Source organism: Anastrepha obliqua, chromosome 2, assembly GCF_027943255.1.
Source record: "Anastrepha obliqua isolate idAnaObli1 chromosome 2, idAnaObli1_1.0, whole genome shotgun sequence".
NCBI classification, from domain to species: domain Eukaryota; kingdom Metazoa; phylum Arthropoda; class Insecta; order Diptera; family Tephritidae; genus Anastrepha; species Anastrepha obliqua.
The window spans coordinates 118,264,978-118,282,330 of NC_072893.1; the positions used below are offsets into that span (position 1 = coordinate 118,264,978).

Genomic DNA, 17,353 nt, shown 5'->3' on the forward strand with positions numbered 1-17,353 from the left:
ACCAATTCCCCCAATTCCGCGTCCTCGAACTTTTTGGGCTGGCCAAGACGCTCCTTGTCTTCGGTGTGAAAATCACCACTTTTGAATCGTCGAAACCAGTACTCACATGTTGAAATCGACGGAGTATGGTCTGGGTAGGCCTCCTGCAGCAATTCACGGGCTTGGGCTGTATTTTTTTTTCAAATTGAAGCAGAAAAGCAAAGCTTCCCGCAAATTGCGTTTCGACGGCACGAAAGTTGACATACTCGGAGCACGAAAACACTGCGTTGTTTATACTTCAGCGAAATGACACATACTGATAAACAAAGCCTAGGGATGAGGCTTTGTCATAAATATATATTCAGTATTGCCAACGCGATAAAGTGATAAATAGCGCCATCTGTGTGTCACCTTTAAAACTAATTCAACCTCCTTCTCTTAGAAGGTTTTTCTACCAAGTCTATCGCTTACAAAGTTTGGCTAAAACTAAAGGAAGGTCTCCTCTTTTCGGAATAGTACATATACGTATATATTTACTATTGACGCAGTGTTGCCAGTACACTATTATTTGATGTAGCTACTCGGCACTAACCTAGAACATCATAAGCGTTTAAATTATCATTAGAGCTAGTTACTGATCTATGTTAGATCATTACTGATCGGCCAATCTATTGTAACCTAATCTCAACTGTCAGGGAATGTAGCTGGGGGAATACTTCTCGTTCTATTCCAAAATCCATTTTTGATCTATCCATAAACTCTTGACGTAGCCTAGAGTTAATATTGGATTGCTAGTCTTTGCTGGTGGACAACTGAAGATTGAAGTGGTTGCTATAAGATTAGATTAGGTCTTGCTGAAGCGGCTGTCTGCTACGAACGCACTCAGGCTCGTACCTACTATGGTGCCGCATGGAGAATTTAGATTGATTTCTTGTAAAATCAATGTAAACCAATCATAAATTTCAGGTGCTGAGATTTCCCAACTCATTAAAAAATTATATATCTAAATTGGGGAATCTTCGTCTGTGGATAGAGCAGAATAGTGGCACAGCAGGTGCAAAATCGTCTCTGTTTCTGCTTGCTCAATTCATTTGCGCGTTAATTGATTAGTGCGATTTCCTTTCTAGACCACCGTACCTGCGCCACCGACTTCACTCAACTGGCTTGCCTTGCATTTTTGTTCTTTCCAAGAACTAATTCCCAGCGCTTCAACTCAAGCAGCTCGTGTTTGCGTGCCGCGTGTTTGCTGATAGTTTTTTCCCCCATGCTTCAATTACAACGCTGCTGAATTATTTTTTTATTTTATTTTTCTTTACAATAATTTATTAATATTTTTTTTTATGTGCAACTCATTTACAATTTTCTTCTTCTAGATGCCCAAAGAATTTCACACCCATACATCGTACTTATGATCAAGATGCCGATGCGAATTTATTTCGTGAAAATAATATACTCTTCGGACGTCAGAGCACACGCTATTTGTGCCTATCGAAGACTGAGGGCTTGCCCGAGTATGTAGTGGAAACGCTCAAGTGAGTAATCGAGAAAAAATTTTATATTCTTGTGTTTTATATCTGCCTATCTATGAGTAGATAACTTGCATATACAAATTCGTAGGCATTTGTTTATCGAAATTTAATTAAGCGATTGTTTGTTTTTCAACATGAAAATGACCGGATATGCTCTCTAAGTGAGGGTAGAGTTTACGAGGTGTGCGAATACGCAAAGTTTTTCAATTGAAGTGCTTTCTACAAAACTATTACATACAATTCTTTTCTAGTTTATATTCTTATTTTCACATTTTCGCAGTTGCTTCCGCAGTTGCTTCCGCAGTTGCTTCTTGTTTTGTTTGCTCCGTTCGCTTTACTTGCCCCGTTCGAATTCCTCGCAGTGCAAGTGCAGCCTTTTTGTTTTGCATATCTAAAATTAGAATCTTTTACCATGCAATACAGCTGTTTCATTATACCACCTTGAGCAAAAAGTTCCCGGGGGGGTTGGACAAGTCCAAGCACTCAATCAGGAAGACCATTGCACTACACCCGGATAGTTTACAGCAGAAAAAATAGAGAGTTAGGTTAGATGCAGTATGAAAGGTAAGACGGAAAATTGGTTTGAGGTCACTCGTTCGCAAATTTTTGGATTCATTCATGAATCTTAAGAGATCCGGAAGAGGAAGCGTATGAACTTTATCCATAAGCAGAACAAGGCAAATGAAAAAACAGATGAACTGGCAAGAAGGGGATCTGTCATGAATAACAATCTGTCAGAATTGGTATTCACACCATTAGGTGTAGTCAAGAATACAATTTCCCTAAAATATCTCCGAATTGCGGATTGTAGATCGAGAGACCAGACGAAATGCAATATTACTCGTAGTAGAACGTTATGGCCCACCTACAACCTTAAGCAATCGTCAATACTGATAAACATGCAACGACGGGACTCCTGAGGAACGGCAGTCATAACTGGCTTTTGGTCTGTGGGAGAAGAAGCAGCCAAAATGGGCATCCCTCACAACACATACAGCCACAGTTGCAAACAACCAGAGAAAAAGGAATCAACCTTCCAGAATATTAAACCTGGGCAAACTGGTGTTCGAGAGTCTGGCTTCGATGTCAACAACCTGATAAGATTCCTGCACCGCCCAGACTGGGTATAGTCATTCTGTAAATAACTGATAAACAAGTTGGTAACGAGGATGTGGCAACAAAATGGTGCGGAAGCGCTAGTTGGACTCTGGACGAATCACTACTTAAACCAACATCGCAACCAACAGCCTAAGTCTGATTCTATATTAGAAAACGACAGCCCAAGTCAGATTCTCTAGAAAGTTCCCGGAACAACCGTCAGTTGACGATAAAAGTAGTAAACTGATTTGAGTCCCGGTTCTTTCTTTGTTAGGTTCCTACCAATATTTTAACGCCATTGCTTGACATTGGAAAAGTTACGCCGTCTTGAGTAGATTTATGTACCTCTGCACGTGTTTTCGACTTCTTACAGTTTTAAAAATGGATTTGAATTTGAGTTTGTATTAAATTTTGCGTTATAAATGGTTTGAATGTTACGAAAGCCTTAGAAATGTAAAGAAAATGTTTTAGCAATGGCACTCTAAAGAAAGCAGCCGTTTAGGAGTGGCATGAACGCTTCAGAAGAGATCGTAAGCCCATCGAGAATGACGAGCGTAGAGGCAGGCCTTCGCCAGCGAAAACTGATGCGTCAAATAACATCAATTAAGTGATAGAAAAGTTGATCAATGACTGCAAATTAACCATCAAAGAGCTGACAAAGGACATGAACTTGCCATTGCTTATGGAGCCGTTTAGGACATTGTAGTTAATGGGTTGGGTTTACGCTGTTTTGCTGCTAAGCAACCTGAATTTCATGCAAGAAAGGGACCGCGTTGATATCGGCAAACACAAGATTTCCGAGGCTGAATCTGAACCAACATTCATCATCCGACCCAACGAAACATAGTTTTATGAGTGCGTCCCGGAATTCAGACATCAGGCGAGTGAGTGGAGAGTTCCAAATGAAAGGACCTGAATTTCATAGAAAAAAGGGACCGCGTTGGTACTCGTATCACCAAAGACATGATTTCCGAGGCTGAATCCGACCCAACATTCATCAAACGCATCATTACTGGAGACGAGACGTGGGTTTATGAGTACGACTCGGAATCCAGACATCAGGCGACTTAGTCGAGAGCTCCAAATGAACCATGACCAAAAAAACCATCTCGTTTTCAGTCAAAAAAAGGAGGCGATGCTTTTTATGGATTACGTTATGCTACCCCAGAAATTTTTGCCAGAAGATCAGACAGTTAATAAAGAGTACTATTTGGGAGTTGTGCGCCGTTAACATGAAGCAATTCGCCAAAAAAGAAAGAATTTGTGGGAAAACAACTCTTACATTTTGCATTCTGATAACGCACCGTCGCACAGTGCCATCATTATCCGTAAATTTTTGACCAAGAATGAAATGAATGTCATCCAACAGCCATTGAATTCACCTGATGTGGATCCCTGCGATTTTTACCTGTTCGATCGAGTCAAAAAACAACTACAGGGAAAGCATTTTAACAGCCGAAAAGAAGTAATGGAAAAATAAAAGACGGCTCCGATGGCTATACGGAAAATAGAGCTCCAGAAATATTGCGAGAGCTGGATCAAACGCTGGCATAAGTGTATGGCAGTTGAAGGGGAGTACTTTGAAGGCGATAATCTCACTTTTGAGGCATAAACATGTATTTTGAATTGTTCTGCATATATTCCGGGAACTTTTTGATCAAGGTTGGTTGGTGTTGGGAATGTGTTAGTAGCTCGCATAGCAGTGGAACTGTTTATTTAATTGATAATCGTTTGTCCAGTTCAATATGTAAATGACTCATTAAGACCTTGACTAATTGATTCGCTAAACAAGTACTCGTACATACAGACATACATATTTATAGGTGCCTATACTCGTGTAATAAAAACTCAGTGCACATGAGTCGCTAATTATGTATGTTAGATGACAAGCGTTTCCCTTTCCAATTGTTTTGCTTTTTGATCAACATTTTAATTAAAATGACTATACAAATCGATAAATAATCAACGTCCACACACCACTTCAAAAATAAGAAAAATAAAAAGTTATTAAAAAAATCCGGTCTAGTTTATTCAACATATTTACAGTGATTCAAGTGGGCCCCCTCGCATGGGCAGTCATTTATCTTACAGTGATTTGCCAGGTTATGGTTGTTGTAACAGCATAAAACATCCCATTCGGATTATAGGGAATGCTGCTGAAATGATAGTCTTTCACTGTTTATGGGTCCAGGTGGTTCCAGCAGCATAGAACAGACTTTTGTGCAAACTAATTTGCAAGGTTTGCGCAAATGGTTGCAGAGCCTCACAAAATTTTGCACTTCTCGCGTGCATATGAAATAAGTGCTCAAAAAATCAACGGAAATTATCCTTTAAGAACGCAGTAAAAACGCTTTCAATGGCCACGACGTACGTCTATAGGTTAGGTTAGATTTTACAAGTAGTAGCTGCCACCTAAAACACTTGGAAAAGCGACACCTTCAGGATATATGAGCCCATTGTGACATCAGCGGGGAGATACTCGCCGACCCCATGGCCCGGGAACGAATGGGTGCGTGGAACTCTAAGAAGAAACACGTCATCACTAGCGTCGCAGAACGGAGATGCCAAACCACACTAAACCGAGTGGCAGATGGACGGCGAAACTTATTCCATCTATTTAAAAATGGGTCTAAAGGAATTTTGGGGAAATTAACAACTTCTTAACTCAGTTCCTCTCGGGCCACGGATACTTCCGGAGATACATATACCGCATGGGCAAGGTAAGCTATTCCAAGTGCATATACTGTGAACACACGTTTTTTAACTGTGACAGATGGCTCGCGGAAAAAAATGCTCTGAGGGAGCAACATAATAAGCAAAAAGCTCAAACGCGGGGACAGCTGGAACGCGGTAAAGAAATACATCGAGAACGTCCTACGAAAAAAAAATAGACCTCAACACAGTGCACCAAAGCGAAGCCGCCAAGATAGAGATACAAGAAGACGAGCATTTAGAAAGAAAGATGGTGGACCCAGACATGGGTGAATAGAATTAATCCTTTATGGATGCACCAGAGGGAGAGAAGGGATTATTTTCGTGGCCACAACAGTCGACGTAGTAGACGACGGTCGCTGTAAGTGCGGAGGTATTTTGCACTCTACCTCACCCGCAAAAAAAAAATCCTAGAAGATATTTACCTATTATTATTTACTGTAGTTATTATTTACTTTTCCTACTTACCTCTGCCCCGCAAAGCGAATTTAGCCGGCCGTCTACTGCATTGGACGACTGTAGGCGCACACTTTCACTGCCAAGAGCTTGAATTTATCTTGCTGTAAATCGAGTAAGGACTTTTATAATCTACAGGCAAAGTAGTCTGACGTGAGGCAGTGTATACAACTACTAGGAAATCAATCAATAAATATTTAACGCAATTAAAGAGTCGCATTACATTATTAATACTATTTTTATTTATTTTGAAATGCCTTCTGCAGTAATAAAAAAAGAAAAAAAAAATCTCAGTAACACCTGTGTGTGCCTTTCCACATAATTACAATTTACAATTTACTTTCAAACATACCTACATTGGTTTCGTATAGCGTTGCTTACGTTGAAACAAAAACCAAATCAAAAACAAATCAATGTTGATTACTCAGATAAATATTAATAGTGGATTTTCAAATAAATGAGTAATTGGATTCTGCTCTATGAATAAAGGTTTAAGTTATACGAGGGTTAATCGATAAGTACCAGCGTCTGAAAACAAATGACGCTTTTGTGGAAAGTGGAAATTGCTCACGTTGACTATCATGCGAACCATCCCAGCACCATCTCTCCCCGCCCTCTCCCTGCATCCCATCGGTCTTTCCCTTTCACCTCACCTCCTTCATAATGGTATCACAAAAGACGCATCTTTCTTCCTCCAAGTGTGCTCATTCCCTGGGCAACCATACCAACCTAACCTAACCTGACTATCATATCTTTCAAGTCCAAATTTACTTCGTAGTCCGCTTGACTTACAATCATTCCGTGGTGTTTGGCTCCCACGAGGTACACTTCCTTTTTCCGAGTTAGCAAAGGTACTTGAGCTCAAATTAATATATTTTTGAAACGCAGAGCTCTCAAAAAATGAAACCAAAACCTTGGGTTAGGATAAATGAACAGAGGAAAAACAGACGGAAAACCAAACAAAAACTGAAAAGGGGGAAGAAGGAGGACGATGACCAAACGACAACTAATTACGTTAATCACTTCGAGATGCTGATGAAATTCACACTTGGTGAATTTACTGATATTTAAATCTGCTATATCCACAGGTGTAGCAAAAAAGTGAGAGCCAAGATATCTGAATCTTAGCCCGACGAGAGCAGGGCAGCTGAGGAGATGGGTGCTAAGATGATTCCACTTCATGCTCAAAATAACCTTCTGCAGAAAAGACTTAATGCTCTCCCAAGTCTCTCCGCATGAATACTTAACGTACAATGCCCGGTAAGGACACCCGCCAAATTTCAGAGCTGCAGCTTTGTTAGCCTCAGAAGTTCCCTCGAACGCCTCCAATCTATCCCGATCTTTTACATGAGCAATGACTAAGTGGGCATATTCAGCGCCTAGTGAGTACTGCTGCACAGTAGAGGACCTCAAACCGACGAAGCTGTTTAAATATTCATGGACATACCTTAAGTGGATAGATAAGGCTAACTTTGTTGCTTACTGATTACCGAACCTGTCGGAGTCAGACAGATTTTCCGCTTTATCGTCAAAACGATGGGACATCCAAACAGATTTGGTGTAAGGGTACGGCTTCAGGCAGACAGAGATTAGGTTAGGTTAACCCGGCTGGCATTAAGCCACCCATAGACCTTTTGGTCCCAGATGGCGATACCATCAGACTTCACGTAGGATTTCAATGCTTTTGGTAAACCTAGCAGCGCAGGAGGATCTACTTTTGAGATATCCTCCAGATCCTCAAACTGTGGAACTCGCAGACATTTCGAGCGCGTTTTTGATAATGACGGACACAAACACAAAAGATGCTCTAAAGTTTCCAGACAGAGATTGAAACTTCAATTTTTTTAAAGTCGAGTCCATAAATGGTGGGAATTCGTGTAACTTTTAGCATTCGTTAGACAGATCGAAGGTGTCTTCGTTAACCAAGGTTAGAGACGTATCCTCCGTCTGAAGGCCAAACATTTCTTCACTTTTCACTTCAGCTGCTTCCGCCAACAATTTATGGGGAACGCTTTATGATTTTACATATGATGATAAAAATGACCTTTTTCGTTCATCGCGTATCTTATTTTTTGTTGCACTCAATTTTTCTATCTACCTACCCACAGATATATTAAATAAGAAAAAAACAAAGAAACTGCTTAGCCTTCCAAGAGAAGATATCTCGAAAGTTGTGACTTGTATAACCGGTCATTGGCTATTTGGCAGGCATTCCTTCAGACTAGGAGTTTTCTTCCATGAATATTGTAGAAGTTGTAGATTGATGAGGAAGAGGTAGAAACAGTTAAGCACTTCCTTTGCAATTGTCCAGCTGTACCTAAAATCAGAGCAGGTTTTCTAGGAAACTATGTTTCCAATTCTTTTACTGCTCTTCGTAAGAGCGACAAAATGGTTCCAGGAAGAAAAATAAATTACCACCTGTCGCACATTGGTATCAAAACGGACCCGTAAGGTGTAAGTGAGTTAGTTGTACAGACCGACTACCGCCATTACCTAACCTAACTTATCTACCCACAACTGATTGACATCAGTCAAATTAAACAACTGTACATGAAGCAGCAGTTTTTCGTCCTATTTAAATTAAATTCGTATCAAGTTTTCACTGAGACCTAACCGTTGATAAAAAGGCATTATTCTGCTGTAGGGTGCACCAACAATCAAAACATGGTTTTGACTTAAATGCATCAAAAAATGGTTCCACCGGCCGGAAAGGCCATGATTAAGACTTCTTTTTCTGGCACGAAGAGAATAATCATAGATTTTTTAGAAAGAAAAATCCGTCACTAGCCCACACGTTAGGGAATGGTTGGACCAATTTGACAAGAATTTGATGGAGTGGCCCATTTGACTAAGTAAATAGTGACGTTTCAACTCGATTTCACAACAAAATATTCAACCGGAATTGTCGCAATCAAATAATTTAATTCGCTCGTCCGAAACCGAGCGAACCATAATCCCTTTCTATGCCCAATATGGAAATATGAAGCGGCATAAATTCAGCTCAAATAAGGGCGAACGTTTAACGCCGAGACCGAAACGTAGTTTGAAGGGTTTCATAAACTGAATTTGTTTGATAGACAAAGAAATAGTAGAAACGTCGATAAGGAAATAGTAGAAGCGTCGAGAAAAGTGTGTTGGACCTTAAAGCAGATTACATGGGAAAAAGTAGTTGTGAAAACCCAGCATGGGCTACTTATGGATTGACCCTCGTGCTGCTGAAATTTCATTGTTTGACTTATACTTTGTTATCTCTGCCACTTTAATAAACAAACATTGAGTGGCGATAAAAATATACACTTCCATTTCTACATTCTAGTAGTTCAAACAATCAATAATAAGTAAACAATGTAATGTAACAAAGTAATGGAGTTCAAGCAGACGTTCACTGCAAACATAACGAGCAGAGCTTTTTAATCAGAGCAAATATCTACTACCCTTGTCGCTTTTAAACAGATTTCGCTTTATTGCCCCGAACACCGGTTACAAAATTTACATATTGCTGACCGACCTGTGCAAGAAAAATATAAGGTTGTCAAAAAAGTCTTGCGGTATTTTTATTGAATTTTCAATTGTTCATAAAATTGGTTATAATAATGCGATTTAAGTCAAATATGCGCCGTTTTGTTCGATGACGAGTTCCCAACGAGATGCCAACTTCATAATGCCCCTCTTATAGAAGCTCGCTTCCCTATTGTCAAAAAACTCGGAGAGCCAATTTTCACAGGACTCTCTTGTGGACAACTTCCGACTACCAAGCTCGTTCGCCATGGACAGAAATAGGTGGTAATCACTTGGTGCGAGATCCGGACTATACGGTGGATGCAAAAGAACCTCCCATCCGAGCTCCCGGAGCTTCTGGCGCGTCACCAAAGATGTGTGTGGCCTGGCGTTGTCCTGATGGAAGACAATTCGGCCTCTGTTGATCAAAGATGGCCTCTTCTGCATGAGTGCTGCATTCAAGCGGTCCAGTTGTTGGCAGTACAGGTCCGAATTGAGCGTTTGGCCATAGGGGACCAGCTCATAGTGGATGATTCCCTGCTAATCCCACCAAACACACAGAAGAACCTTCCTGGCCGTCAATCCAGGCTTGGCCACCGTCTGGGCAGCTTCACCGCTTTTCGACCACCCTTTTGCGCTTCACGTTGTCGTAAGTGACTCACTTTTCATCGCCAGTCACCATCCGCTTCAAAAACGGGTCGATTTTGTTGCGATTCAGAAGCGATTCGCATGCATCCATACGGGCAAAAATGTTTTCTTACGTCAAGTCGTGTGGCACCCATAAATCGAGCTTCTTTTTGAATCCAAGCTTCTTCAAATGGTTTATAAATGATTCATGCCCAGCTCTTGGCCGATGCTACGGCTGCTACTATGCCGGTCTCTTTCGATCAATTCAGCAATTTTATCACAATTTTCGACGACAGGCCTTCCGGACCGTGGCGCATCTTCGATCACCTCTGCACCAGAACGAAAACGTTGAAACCATCGTTGTGCGGTGGAAATGGAAACTGTATCGGGTCCATAAACTGCACAAATTTTATTGGCAGCATGAGATGCATTTTTGCCTTTCTCGTAGTAGTACTGTAAAATATGCCGTATTTTCTCTTTATTTTGCTCCATGTTTGCGACGCTATAACTCACGAACGACTAAAAGCAAACAACAATTAATCAAACACGTGTTAGCACGTGAAAAGGGCTTTCCAAAAAGCTGTAGCGTGAACCGATGCGACGAATACAACTAGAACTACGCGCTTGCAAAGACAAGCTTGCGGAAATGCCGCAAGACTTTTTTGCCAACCTTATATGATCTTAAAAAGTTTTAGAAATGAGTCATACTCGCAGATTATATGGCAATATATGGTAAGACACTTTTTCCCGTTTCCATGCAAGAGTATCCGAAATGCTTCACTTGAAAGCCGCCAAGTACCGTAGAAATTCGAAGGCATTCATGCTATGTGGAATTTGTTTTCAATCGGCAATAATGGGGACGTCTGGACCAGAGCCAATTTTAGGGCAAGTATAGAGGGAAGGCGGCCGCCGTAGCCAAAAGGGTTGGTGCATGACTACAATTCGGAATTCGGATTACGTTAAAACACTAAAATGCAGAAAAACATTTTTTTTTAATAGCGGTCGCCCCATGGCATGCAATAGCAAACCTCGGAGTGTATTTCTGCCTTGAAAAAGCTATTCATAAAAAATATCTGCCGTTTCGGAGTCGGTTTAAAATTGTAGGTCCTTCCATGTGGGAGAACATCAAGGCGCACCCAAACAGTCAAGTGTTTCCTGGCACGGTTCCTTCTCAAACAGAAGAGGTGTGAGCTACGAGCCTAGCAATACTATCTACGAGCATAAACAACCTAGTGTTTCCTTCTCAAACAGAGGAGGAGTGAAGCAGTGAGCAACGAGCCCTGATAGAGCTACTTATGAGCACAGTTTCTTGTAGGTGACATAGGCATTATCGACGATCCTCTGCTTACGTTCCGGTTGGAGGATGAAGATGGCACAGACCACTTTCTCTGCCGCTATCCGGCTTTCGCCAGACTTAGATGGTACATTTTTGGGACGGATGTATTGGAAATGGACGAGCTATATTATAAGATTCATAAAAAAGTCTGGAATGTTTGCAGTGGAGTAATGAATCCACACCCCATCTGTCCCTTCCTATCCTTTAAATTCTATATATTGGCTTTAAGTGCAATGATCAATATTACCTGAGTGCTTCGGAAGAAATGCCCGTTCATCTCCAATTCCATTTCAAAGGGGTTGTCTTCGGAGAGCAACCTGGAAACAGATGAATATGATGAGAAAGTAAATTCCTGAAGCTAACTCAGTTAATTCTTAAAAACCACTTAACAAAAACTGACTCAAAATGGCATAAATATGAAGCCTACTGAAGGTATTTCAGATCTAATTTCTAGCTATAGCGATAAGAGCTTTCCTAACCGTGGACATGTTGATGCTGGCTAGAGTCAACTGTTGCTCATTTGCATGCCGAACTCCAATCAAACATAGTTAACCCGATAAAGGCAATAACTAACTGGCTTCAGCCATCAGTGAAAGATCAGCGAAAAATTTATGTCCGGATACGACCTACTAATGAAAGATTCGAATACTCTATGAAGTTTCTCACTAACAATTATCAGGACAACTTCGTGATATAACAAATATAGTCCAATTGGCCCTTATTTGGATTCCCGGTCACAGCGGCATAAAGCGAAACTACTGGGCTGATGAGCTGGCTAGACAGGGGGCCCAAGAAACGGTTTCATCGAAAATTGCGAGGATTGGAGTTCCCTTGAGAACCTGCGGTCTGCTACTGGAAAGATGGGCCTCGCGGCAACTTAGCTAGCGCTGAGCTAGTGCGCAAACGTGCAAAGTCGCGAGTTTCTTCAGGCCACAGGCAGATCGGGTTCGCTCGAGGGAAGTTCTACAGCTAACAATGTTGCAGCTCTCCAATTTGGTAGGTGTCCTTACCGGACATTGTCCATTAGGTGTCCATACGCTGAGACTTGGGATTGCTTCAAGTTCTTACTGCAGAAGCTATTTGGATGACGAGGTCGAATCATTTCATCACCTTCTCAGTTGCTCTGTTCACGTCGGGCAAAGGTTACACATCTGGGTTTTTACTTTTTCGCTACACCTGCGGATATTGCGGGTTTAAATTCACACATCAGCTTAAATTCATCAGTAGCTAGAAGCGGCTAATACGAACGTAAATAGCCAGTGTTGGTCGTCATTCTTAAATTCCAAAAAAGGGAGAAGATTCTTTTCACCTGTCTGGTTCCCTTCCTTCTCCTTTCCTCCTGCATGGTATCACAACGGACGAATTTTGATATCATGCAGGGCCCCTCCAAGCGGACTCCTCGGAAGGGCAGTCATTTATCCTAATTTAACCTAACCTACGGGTCGTTTTCTCAACTAAGCTCTAACATTGCAGCTCACTTTATCAAGCTATCACGCCAATAAACACATTTTCAACAGGCTGTGAGCGCTGTAGCGTACAAATTTGAGTCAACATATTCGCTATGGATCGCCGCCGGTTGGAGTATCAAAAATTTCGCAGCTCAAAGCGCTTCAGTTCAAATTACAGTCGATTACACCCCAATTAAAGGAATTTGGGGCCTCTCTGCTAGATTAAACTAACTCATCAAATGAAGTTTCCTATTGATTTGAAGCACCGAAGCGTCTCTGATTGTGTTATTGAAGTTATGTTATGTTCTTATTGAAACATTACAGTCAAGGATGATAGATTACTAGGTTTGCTATTGAGCTATGGTGAAAAAAAAAATTGTGGGGGGAACTTTGGCCGCCATATCACTTAGGGATTCAGCAGCCGAATTCTGCACGATGATTTCACATATTTTCGTATATCACTAACAAAATCTCAGTTTTTTTTCGTAAAAATACCGCAAGTTACATCGACCCATAAACTACAGTTAGTAACATAAATAAGTATACAGGAGCCTGATTTATGAAATTGTTTGACGCTACCGCTTTCTTTAATATAAGGTTGTCAAAAAAGTCTTGCGGTATTTTTATTGAATTTTCAATTGTTCATAAAATTTGTTATAATAATGCGATTTAAGTCAAATATGCGCCGTTTTGTTCGATGACGAGTTCCCAACGAGATGCCACTTAATAATGCCCCTCTTATAGAAGCTCGCTTCCCTATTGTCAAAAAAACTCGGAGAGCCAATTTTCACAGGACTCTCTTGTGGACAACTTCCGACTAAAAGCTCGTTCGCCATGGACAGAAATAGGTGGTAATCACTTGGTGCGAGATCCGGACTATACGGTGGATGCAAAAGAACCTCCCATCCGAGCTCCCGGAGCTTCTGGCGCGTCACCAAAGATGTGTGTGGCCTGGCGTTGTCCTGATGGAAGACAATTCGGCCTCTGTTGATCAAAGATGGCCTCTTCTGCATGAGTGCTGCATTCAAGCGGTCCAGTTGTTGGCAGTACAGGTCCGAATTGAGCGTTTGGCCATAGGGGAGCAGCTCATAGTGGATAATTCCCTGCCAATCCCACCAAACACACAGAAGAACCTTCTTGGCCGTCAATCCAGGCTTGGCCACCGTCTGGGCAGGTCCACCGCTTTTCGACCAGGACCGTTTGCGCTTCACGTTGTTGTAAGTGACCCACTTTTCATCGCCAGTCACCATCCGCTTCAAAAACGGGTCGATTTTGTTGCGATTCAGAAGTGATTCGCATGCATCCATACGGGCAAAAATGTTTTTTGCGTCAAGTCGTGTGGCACCCATACATCGAGCTTCTTTTTGAATCCAAGCTTCTTCAAATGGTTTATAACGGTTTGATGACTCATGCCCAGCTCTTGGCCGATGCTACGGCTGCTACTATGCCGGTCTCTTTCGATCAATTCAGCGATTTTATCGCAATTTTCGACGACAGGCCTTCCGGACCGTGGCGCATCTTCGATCATCTCTGCACCAGAACGAAAACGTTCAAACCATCGTTGTGCGGTGGAAATGGCAACTGTATCGGGTCCATAAACTGCACAAATTTTATTGGCAGCATGAGATGCATTTTTGCCTTTATCGTAGTAGTACTGTAAAATATGCCGTATTTTCTCTTTATTTTGCTCCATGTTTGCGACGCTATAACTCACGAACGACTAAAAGCAAACAACAATTAATCAAACACGTGTTAGCACGTGAAAAGAGCTTTCCAAAAAGCTCTAGCGTGAACCGATGCGACGAATACAGCTAGAACTACGCGCTTGCGAAGACAAGCTTGCGGAAATACCGCAAGACTTTTTTGCCAACCTTATATGTAATCAAAATATTTTACATATGATAATTGGGTACTGGGATAAGCTTTCATATGCGCCTTAATTTAACTGTAAATTTCAGGTACCGTTATCCACGCTTTGTTTTGTCTTTGATACCAGCGAAATTTTTGTCACAAAAGTTAGTATACAGCAAACTATTTTTCAGTTAGCATAACATTTATTTTTACGTATTAATTAAAAAAGTTAAAGCTATTAAAAGCAAATAATTAAAGTGAGTATAAAAATTTAGGCAAGTACGTTTTGTATTAATTTTTGCGACATTTTTAGTAATGGCACCAAGAGGAAAAGAGCTTTCTGATGATTTAAAAAAACTGATTATAAAATATCACAAGGAACATAAATCATTGCGAGAAATCGGTCGTTTGATAGATTTGCTACAGTTCAAAAGATTGTGAATAAATATAAAAGTGCAGAAAGCACCACTAATAAAGAGCGTTGTGGGGGTCCGCCGCTCTTAAGTTCCAGAGAAAAAAGCTTAGTCGTACGGAAAATCAGGACAAACCCCAAAATAAGTGCCACCAAATTGAAATCTGAAGTTGAAAATGAGACTGGAAAACAATTAAGCACCCAAACTATTCGCCGGGTTTTGCATAGTGCTGGTTACCATGGGCGCAATGTTAGGAAAAAGCCCTTCGTGAGTAGTGTCAATCGGAGTAAACGGATTACATTCGCAAAAGATAATGAAAAATATGACCAAACGTTTTGGAACCAAGTCATATTTTCTGATGAGTGTAAGTTCAGTATCTGTGAATCTGATTGGGGATGTATGGCTGCGAACAGGGTTGGAAACTTGGTATTTATCGAAAATATTATGGATATAAATATTATATTATAAATATTAAATAACCATAAATATTTTACAAAATAATTTAAAAGAAAGCGCTACGAAATTAGGCCTTGGAGGAACGTTTATCTTCCTCCAGGATAATGACCCCAAGCACACATCCAACATTGTACGAGAGTGGCTGTTATACAACATGCGAAAACATCTGAAAACAACGCCAAAGTCCCCGGATACCAACCCAATCGAACATTTAAAGCGGCAAATACGTAAACATCCGATTAGAAATAAAGAACAACTGAAAAACGTCCTTCAAAAGGAATGGAATAAAATACCACCTGCTATAACTGAAAACTTGGTGAAATCAATGCCATCACGACTTAAAGCGATTGTAAAGTCTAATTGGTTATCCTACCAAATATTAGGATTTGATTTTAATTATGTTTTTGATTTCACAAAAAATAATAATATGATGAGAGATGAATTTTTATAAAGTTTAATATAAAAAGCTATAATTTTGTTCCTTTTCAAAATCTTGTCACTATATGGATTAAATATGATTTTTGTATTTCATTCATGTAAATAAAACACAATTTTGTTATAACTTAGGTTGTTTGAAAGAAACGATTGGGGGAAAATTGAGAACGTATCCGGTGTATACTTACTTCTGTTACTAACTGTAATTCTGTCAAAATTGCTCAGAGCGGAATAACGGTCTCTTAAAAAGCTCACCTTTGAAAACTTTTCACCATGCATCCCAGTCATATTACCGAACGTGCATTGTAAAGCTATCAACATGACATTTTTTATGAAAAGGGCGTAATTGTTATAATATTTAAAAAAAATTAAATATTTAATGCTTAACAACTTTATTTTTTTCAATTCAATTTTTAAGCTTCAAAAAATCAACACAAAAATCTTTCGGCTTAAAAACTACCACGCGACCCCGTGTGAAAAGCACTAATAGTGAGTATAACTACATATACAGTGGCTCAATAAAGAACTCGGACAAACCTTAGTTAAAACTTTGTATAAAAAACACTGCTAAAATAAAGGCAATTTGAAACAATATTTTTCGATTTCTAAATGCTTTATTTATATAATTTAAGAAATAACAAAAACATAAGATAAGTCGTGTACACTTCTTTTATATTACAATAACAAAAAACTTTCAAAATGAGGAGAATTCACGCCAAAAAAGAACTCGGACATCTGACATCACTTCGTAATTTCTGACAGTTTAAGTGGGGGAATCCCATTTTTTAAATTATATACAGTTAATTGAGGAACGATCGACAGTTTTGGAAGTAAATTGTGTCAAGAAAATTGTGTCAAGTACGCATTTTCATTTTTCTTTTTTGTAAAATGAGTCGACAACGTGGCCAAACTTCGGTAGAAGTGCGAAAAATAATTATTGAGCAACATAAAAATGGAAAAACCATGCGTGAAATCGGCAAACTTGTAAATCGACCGCGATCAACTGTATGTGACACCATAAAACGCTTTAAAGAAACAAAATCTGTACAAAACAAAGTGAAAACAGGACGGCCAAAGCTTTTTACGGACGCTAACGAGCGGTGGATAGTAAACCAAGTCAGAGCAAATCCTCATTTAAGTGCTCCAAAACTTACAACACAAGTTAAAGAACATCTTGAAATTGACTGCAATCCAGAAACTTTGCGATTAGTTCTAAGAAAAAACAACCTCAATGGCAGAGTCGCAAGAAAAAAACCCTACATTAGTAAGGAAAATAAAAACAAACGAATTAATTTTGCAAAAACCTATAAAAATAAGGACATTGAATTCTGGAAAGATGTGATATTTTGCGACGAAAGCAAATACAACATATTCAGATCAGATGGGCAGTCGTATGTATGGAGGAAGCCAAATGAGGAGCTGAAAGAGAAAAACCTGCGTACCACTGTTAAACACGGTGGCGGTTCAGTGATGGTTTGGATGTATGTCCGCTTCCGGACCCGGAAATCTTTGTTT

The 17,353-nt window shown here is 40.2% G+C and overlaps 1 protein-coding gene across 2 annotated transcripts in view; it reads left to right on the forward strand.

Moving 5' to 3' along the window:
- The window catches only part of LOC129236851 (multivesicular body subunit 12A), a 132,380-nt gene that overhangs the window by 96,078 nt on the left and 18,949 nt on the right, over positions 1 to 17,353 (forward strand). For both annotated transcript variants that reach the window (XM_054871113.1, XM_054871112.1), the window contains exon 3: positions 1,353 to 1,511. In XM_054871113.1, coding sequence (XP_054727088.1) covers positions 1,353 to 1,511 — 159 coding nt within the window. The remainder of the gene's footprint in view (positions 1 to 1,352; positions 1,512 to 17,353) is intronic.